General features: G+C 35.7%; 1 protein-coding gene across 2 annotated transcripts in view; it reads left to right on the forward strand.

Moving 5' to 3' along the window:
* Positions 1-7,807, forward strand: part of dy (transmembrane protein dusky) — a 32,277-nt gene extending 24,470 nt beyond the window's left edge. For both annotated transcript variants that reach the window (XM_070109389.1, XM_036376187.2), the window contains 2 exons: positions 3,899-4,079; positions 4,149-7,807. In XM_070109389.1, coding sequence (XP_069965490.1) covers positions 3,899-4,079; positions 4,149-5,689 — 1,722 coding nt within the window. In that variant the 3' untranslated portion in view covers positions 5,690-7,807. The remainder of the gene's footprint in view (positions 1-3,898; positions 4,080-4,148) is intronic.
* Positions 7,808-8,601: the final 794 nt, after the last annotated feature.

The following is an 8,601-nucleotide window of genomic DNA, read 5'->3' on the forward strand; positions in this document are numbered from 1 at the left end:
TCAATTGTGTCAAAGTGCAATAGTGCTAAGCGACGTTTTTAATAGTATACAAACCCGGTAGCTGTGGGGGTCAGAGAAAAAGTAGAAATATATCTGCACTGTATTGGAAATAGCATTGGAGTAGTAAGGAAAGTGCAAACTTATTGACTACTTGTGAATCGAAGATAGCTTTTGCGACCTTTTGTGTCGCAAATTCGCTTCGAAATGCTGTTTTAAACACATAAGGATGTATCAGTTGCTACTTGATAATGACGGAATCGTTGGGAAATATAAATCGTTGGAGATGCAGGTATTTGCACCGTCGCGAGCTCCTATGAATAGTAAAAGGCCTAGGGAGCTTCCTGCATTCATTTCCTGTGTTTATAACCACCGTCGAAGTCCTTTGAAAGATGACAAACTGGAAACTCATATCTTCATTTCATTACTGCCGGACCAAGTTTACGTTAGATCTCACTTCTTTCACCAACTGTTGGAACAACCTGTTAGCGAAAATATCAAGGTTTTTCTGTCGGCAGGTAGTGCCTGCATAACAGAGAACATGACTGTAATTGTCCCGATCAATGAGAATTAACCACAAAACCTAAGCTAACCTAACGTTACAAACCAATAACAACCGCCAGTATATCTATGTCGAACATCAAGAGGTCAAGATGTGGCCTACATGTTTCTATAATTTCAAGTATTTTGAGTTCTTCAGGTACCTAAAGTTAACCTCTTACAGTACCGTTTTCATTTGTCATTGAGGAAAGTGCATATGTTTCTGTTTTTACAATATTTGCAGTGCGTATTTGGCCAAGTGTTAGTAGCACAAGTATGTATGTAGCTCGAAGCTGTCATTGTCAAAGTTGTCAGTCGTATTTTTTATTGTCAATAGAAAGCAATCAACAATAGCAACAACACTTCTGCAAACTATCTAATTTTCCATCGAACACTCACTGCCAAAACCAAATAAGCCTAGTACCGACCATCCGGCAACAACAAATGAATGTGTGCTTCGTCGCATTTATGTTCGATGCGCGAGTGATGCGTTGATGTCGTGTTTAACGCGCATGCGTAAAGAAATTCATGTCGTCTCTAGGAACTCACATATATAAGTGAAGTGTATGTAAGTGTGTGTCTGTTTGATTTTCACAGTAAACAAGCTACAAACGGTATAAGTGTTTGGCTGCCGGCACAGCAGTCATTCATGGAAAACGGCGCTTTTCCCTGTTGGCAATGTTTGTCAGTGTGTGTGTGTGTGAGTGTATGTGAGCGAATGCACTTGTGCACGCATGTGCTGACAAAGAAATCTATAACATGATAGCTCTGGTAGTTTATACCGCTAGTCTGCGCTTACTTACACGCTTGCCACAGTGCCGGCGTTTTCCGTGATGCTCAGTCATATATACAAGTATATATACATATATATTTATATATGTATCTACTGGCATTTATTTTTATACCCTGAACGAAGGAAGGAAGAAGAATGAACTATCCGACACCTTAAAAAATATATGTAAATACATATATAAATGATCAGCGTGACGAGCTGAGTCGATTTAGCCATGCCCATCTACCTCTCTAACTAAGCTTAGTCCCTCAGTTTTTGAGATAGCGATCTGAAATTTTGCACACGTCGTTTTCATCCTAAGAAACTGCTCATTTGTCGAAACCGCCGATATCGGACAACCATAGCATGTAGCTGCCATACAAACTGACCGATCAAAATCAAGTGCTTGTGTGGAAACTTTTTATTTGTGAAGGGTATTATAGCTTTGGTGCAACTGAAGTTAATTTTTTTTCTTGTTTTTGTGTTTTTCTATAAAAATGTCGCAGCTTCCTACCTTATATGGTTAGGTGATATTTCAGTTGCTTTATAAATACATAGATAGAAACTTACTCTCATATTGTTATAAATGCATTTCTCTAAGTGTATACGTACACACTATATGCAGCATGCAATCGTTGGTGGTTGTTGATGATGACGGATTGCTGCTCATCAGCAATAACCAACAATATCGCATCATCAACTGGTTTGTCTTGCTGATGAATTGTCGCAATACAAGCAGAAGAAATTCTACCAACAACTTTGCGGCTCGGGAAACCGTCAAGTCCATGGCCAGTAAAAGAAATTGCATAGCAAAAGCTAGTAGATAAAAAGTAAACAAAACCTTAAAAAGTGGACACCCAAGCCAGATATAGATTTACACAGAAATGTAGAGCTGTAAATGAATATATATATAGAATATATATATAGAAGATATATATATGTGTTAGTGGCTAGCAATAGCACTTTTTTTATCTAAAAATATCACAAATCACTGACACGTTTTCTAGCCTTGAACTCATTCTTTAGTATGGCCCGTTATGGAACTGTCTCAGCCGCCTTGGTGCATCTACGAGAACAGGTGCCATCATTGTTTACTGGAAGTGATTGTGGGGAAAAAGCGAAAATGGTACACTTTTTCTTTGCGTGCCACAATTGAAGTTCTCCCGTTAATTGACACTACATTTGTGCTTCGCAGTATGTGATTGGAGCAACCTATTATGGTCTTATGCAATTAGGCGCGTCTTCAGTGAATGCGCGCACTTGGTAATTGGATCATTTGAAATCCGTTGGATTCATTGCGGATCTCTTAATTGTGAATGCTTACGCATAATTATGGTTGATTGGTCTGATTTGATATTGACAAGTTCTCTATGTAGGAATTGATATAAACAGAGAGACATAACAGATATGGCAAGCGGATATTGCATCTGTAGGTATTTTTTGTTAAATGGTATGTGTTTTACATGTTCGGCTAGCAGGCATCTTGCGGGTAGTAAATACCAAAGCTCTTAAACGGTATTATTGAGAGGACGACGTGTTGGTGAGATACTTTTAAAAATAATAGTAAACAATATATATAGGTTATCGATTCAAATTGGCGACTTTGGGTTCCAAAGCCGGGATAAAATGTTTCAGAGATGAGGAAAAGCTTCTAGAAGCATTATTTTTATCGGATAACCACCTATTGTCTTCCAAGTTTTTGGGCGTACTAACAAAAATAGGGCTCCAAATGTTTAAAGGTTCTTACTCTCAGATATTTCCTTTGACTGCCGGGGATGATCCTGCTCTGATATAGAGTGAGTGTACACCACTAAATACTATTGTATGAGTATATAGTATTCTATATACAAATGGGAAGATTAAGACAAATAAGGAGATTAAGACTAAAAGTCAGAGCCCAGATACTTTAAAGACCGAAATGGACGCCATGTGATTTTTTCTTCTCTCTCTCTGTTCGAGTCACGCGTCATGAATCAGTAGAAGTCGTAAATAAATATTCGCAGAAGAAATTACAAGCGACTCTTTAAACACATAAATATATCATAGAAAGTTTAACTCCCAAAAGTTATTCCAAAAAAAAAAAACACTTTAGATGAAAATTATGTGATAAAAATATAAAAATCTCCTTTCCTACCCCAATTTTCTGAGATATACTTGTAGTGTTCACTCTCTTACTCGTAATGCTTTCTCATGTTCGTTTAAAATGTTTTCTGTTTTTTACCTTGTGACAAGCCAAGCAGTTCTAGCTCTCATTAGAAGAATTTTTTCTTGGAAGTATTTGTCAATGACCTTCCAACCCTGTTGATATTGTGTGGAGCGAAAATAATAAATCTTTAAATTTTTTTTCTTTTTTCGAATAATATATTTAAAGGTTTAGTATTTCAAGTCACGCCTAAAATCTTCTAAACATTTCAGCCGCCTGAGACACTGAATATAAATGGAATACCTAAATTTATTTTTGAGAGCTTGAACTAAATACTTGTAATCTTTATAAGCATTGCAGATACAAACGTATATTTAAATAGAGATATTTTTTTCTACTTTCAACAATCTGGTCACTGATTTCTTTTAATATTTGAAACATTGTAGATCACGCTTGCAGATGATGTGGACGTAGTCAAAGCCATCACTGGCACAGAGGAAATATCCGAGCATGACAACGAGGTGGATCAGGTGGCGCTGGAATCGGAATCGGAGCCACAGCAACCGCCAAAAGTGCTATATCAGCACAACATTCAACAACAACAACCAGGACCAGGACCAGCACGAAGTAAGTTCGGTTATGATCTCAGTAAAAAAAAAAAACAATATTGAAATATTCATTTAACTGCAACTTTAGGCAATCATCAGAGCATTCCACTCAGCCTGGGACAACCTTTCGGCCCACCGCCACCACCAGCACAGTTGGCCTACCAAGGCCCACCGCCGCCACTACCACCACAACGGCCGCCACCACAGCAAGTGCATGCGCAACAAGTGCTGCCCGATTTGAGCGTTGGCGCCTCAAGCAATAACGAGATCTGGTCGTCGCCCGTGCAGGACATGCCGAAAATAATCTCACTGGATGTAAAGTGCGAGAAGAACGGCATGAAAGTATTTGTGAAATTCGATAAACCATTCTATGGCATTGTCTTCTCAAAAGGACACTACAGTAATATGAATTGCGTGCATTTGCCCTCGGGATTAGGACGCACTTCGGCCACTTTCGATATTGGTCTGCATGAGTGCGGTACATCTGGAAATACTGAAAATGGTTTGTACGGTTATGGACATGAATCTGGTTCGGGTACCTACTTCGAGAATATTATTGTCATACAATACGATCCACAAGTGCAGGAGGTGTGGGATCAAGCGCGTAAGCTACGTTGCACATGGCACGATCAGTATGAGAAAAGCGTGACCTTCCGGCCATTCCCCGTGGATATGTTGGATGTGGTGCGCGCAGATTTTGCTGGCGATAATGTAGGCTGTTGGATGCAGATTCAAGTTGGTAAAGGACCATGGGCCTCAGAGGTTTCTGGTTTGGTGAAGATCGGACAAACTATGACTATGGTGTTGGCTATCAAGGATGACGATTCCAAATTCGATATGCTTGTGCGAAATTGTGTGGCTCACGATGGCAAACGTGCCCCTATACAATTGGTCGACCAACGTGGTTGTGTCACACGACCGAAATTAATGTCGCGCTTTACAAAAATTAAGAATTTCGGCGCATCAGCGTCTGTGCTCTCCTACGCACACTTCCAAGCATTCAAATTCCCCGACTCCATGGAGGTACACTTCCAGTGCACAATACAAATCTGTCGCTATCAATGTCCCGATCAATGTTCAGAGCCCAATCTGCAAGAAGTGCATCATCTACAAGTCGGACCAGAGTCACAATATGGCCCACCACCGCCACAATTGCACGTCGACACTTATCATGTAAGCAGTGGCATCGGCAAGCGGCGTGACGAGCGACGTGTACAACGTCGTACACGTGCCGTCGATTCCGAACCAGAAGTAGGTCTGAATCGTATCATTAAGGTCGTCTCTTCGGGTGATCTCACCTTTGCCATTGACGATCAGGCGAATGGCACAACCGCGGCCGCACCACAAACCATGGTCTTTCCAGCACGCGAAGATGGTCTAATTTGTATGACGACGCCTGGTTTCGCGATCACATTGATTATACTACTAGGTATACTCGTAACTTCCTGTCTAATATCAGCCGTACTCTATGTACGTTTGCGGCCGTTCTCCTCCTTTGCTCATTCGGAGAAAGAGCGTGCTGTGGCTTATACGAACCCACAATTAGCTGGCGCTATGCCCGTCATACAAATACCAGGACCACCAAGTATCAGTCAAGGTACTTTGACGAAGTCACGAACGCATACATGAACGACAAACGGTGAAAAAAATACAGGCGAACATAATGAAATACGAATTGGACTCGGCATAACGAGGTGTCTTTATCACACACATACACTTACTAATGCGCGCGAACAGCATCGCTATATTTAGTTCCGATCCGATGCGAACTGAATGTGCGCTGCATCGACTGGGCTTTATACAACACATTCACAACAGTCTTCTTTCGTTTGCAAAGGCCTCTGGGGCAGTTTGTTAGTTAAGATATGCAAATGTGGTCTTCGGACCACAACAAATAACACATAGGGTAATGTAATTTTAGTTTTTAACTACATACATATTTATTTTTCAACGCTTTTACAAAGTTTAATGGAGTTATTCGACGTTTCAAAAGTAACGAATCCGAATATTTGTTGTTAAAATTGATAATATTTCGACGAGCCTTTCGAGTCTGTTTGGGCCTTCTGTATTGGTGGCAGTCTAGCGCGTACAATTTTAGTGTTTATAAGAAATATAGAAATGAAGTTTAGTTTTTAGCAATTCTTAAGTAATGTATTGAGTTGAAGAACATAAAGATATGTACAATAAACAAAATCCGGTGCTAAGCCATATTCAAAGTTCAAATGCATCCAAGCGACCTTTGTACAAAGGCTATATTGATTCATAATACGCCAAGCATATGCTCTGTAGTAGTGCTATCTATAAATCGGTAGTAGAATAAATGGTATATATGTTCAAAATTATGGTTAATTGTTTGAATTGAAATTCAGCTCGACTAACGTAAATTTTAATGAATTCAGCAAGACACTAAAATATATATAGACAAATTCAGCGCCTTGAAATGTATTCAGCGCATTTTAAACATGCAAACATGATCACTATTAAATCTAATTCAGCTCACTTTTAATTAATTAAACATCATGCTCATGGTGTATTAGAATGTTAGTTATCATTTTCTATCCATAGATTGATAGTAGCATATATGGTATATGTGTTAAAAATTACGGCTAATTGTCAGAATAGTAATTCAGCGTGACTACCGTTAATTTGATTGAATTCAGCAAGACATTACCATATATATATAGACAAATTCAGCGCTTTAAAATTTATATTGCATATTAAACATAAAAGATGTAAATAACGCTACACTATTTATGTAATTAGCGTTGCTAAATTGAATTCAGCTCATTCTTAATCAATAGAACAGCATACAAATTATATATAAATAAGTTTAGCCTAAATTTTCAGTTATTCGGCGCATATATAGTTTAAAAAAATAATTTCTTAAAATATTTACATAGCTAAAAAACACATTCAGCCAAAAAATTTTGCATAAGGTTCAGCTGCAACAAATTCAGCACATTCAGCTACGCAGACTACAATTGTCAATTGAAATAGTTTTTATTTGGTTACTTTTCAACGTCTGTTTTAGCCCAATGGTATATAATAGAGTTCGATTATTTTTTCTTAATTCAGCTATTCAGCACTGTTACGAAATATGAAAATGTTATATATATTTATATTTTTTAATGTAGAAACATATTTTTTTGATTGTGTCATGCCGATGAATGCAAAAAATTAATTCAGCTAAATGCCTTTGGTGCAGTTTTTTATAAAATTTCTGCTTTGTACTTGGTACTCGTACAACATCATTTACCTCTTTTATATAATGCTTTACTTTGCCTACTATATTGTTTTTATAGACTTTTATATAGAAAAAAGAAAAAATATATAAATAAAATACCGTTAAATTAAAGAAAACAAAATAAGAAATAGTAACCACACAACAAAAAACAAAACAAAGTTATTAAATAATGTAATTAAAGTTTAAAAGCAAGCTTGAATTAGTCACTAAATATTTTAAGTGCGTTCATTAGTTGTAAGTATTAAAAATATTATAAAAAATAAAAAATAAATAACGGATATAAAAATAGACTTAATTATAAAATAAAAAAAAAACAATTATTAATTTATATATATAATGCTTATTTTAAAACTAAAAAAATACTTTCTAATAATTTTCTTGTTATTTCTTCGACTGAACACCTTTTGCAAACGTTAATTATCAGCAACTAGTTAAATTTATGTTAAAATATTTATTAACTTATTTAATTGATAATTTATTATTTATTTATTAATACGAGATAATGCTTCTGAAATATTGAATGTACAATGTTTATCATAAATATTTTTTATTTATTTACATACATGCATATTTATTTGTATTCTTGACAGAAAATTTAATAAATATTTTCCGTATAAAAATATGTCGAATTTGTTTTATTTGTTGCAATAAATTTAGTACAAAAAAAAAAACGAAAAAATTAAGTTTTTTAGAAGTTTTATTTGTTATCTCATTTTCTGAAGTTTAGGAATGATTTTAGTTCGAAGAGCGCTACGTGCTGATTTTAATGTGTAAGTATTTATGTATGTAAGATTTAAAATATTTTCACATAACCTCAAAATTTATCTGAAAATTAAAACAACCAAGTTTTTGGTTTTTTATTTTTATCTTTTACAAAAAATCTTTTTTTAAACGAAATTTGGTGTAAACATACCTTTATTTAAAACTATTGGGTTTTCTCCTTATTTTGACTTAATGTTGAACCCTAATTTTCAATCAAAAATTCTCGAGTCAATATATCAGATTTTTTTTAAATGTCAGTAAGCTTTATGTTCGTTGAGATCTCTACTTTCTGATGGTACAAACAGGAAAAAAAACGGTAACTTCGGTTGCAGCGAGGCTATAATACCCTTTACAAATAAATAATAATATTATTTATATGCCATTCATTCATTTAACTATTTTAATAAAATGAAAAATTTAAATATTTTAATAATACATATTAGATATTTATAATATGATGTACATATAATATGTACATTACGCATATTTATAATGTGTAGATAATACAGTTATAAGCTTGTAAAAAATAATATGA

Source organism: Bactrocera oleae, chromosome 5 (assembly GCF_042242935.1).
Source record: "Bactrocera oleae isolate idBacOlea1 chromosome 5, idBacOlea1, whole genome shotgun sequence".
Taxonomy (NCBI): Eukaryota; Metazoa; Arthropoda; class Insecta; order Diptera; family Tephritidae; genus Bactrocera; species Bactrocera oleae.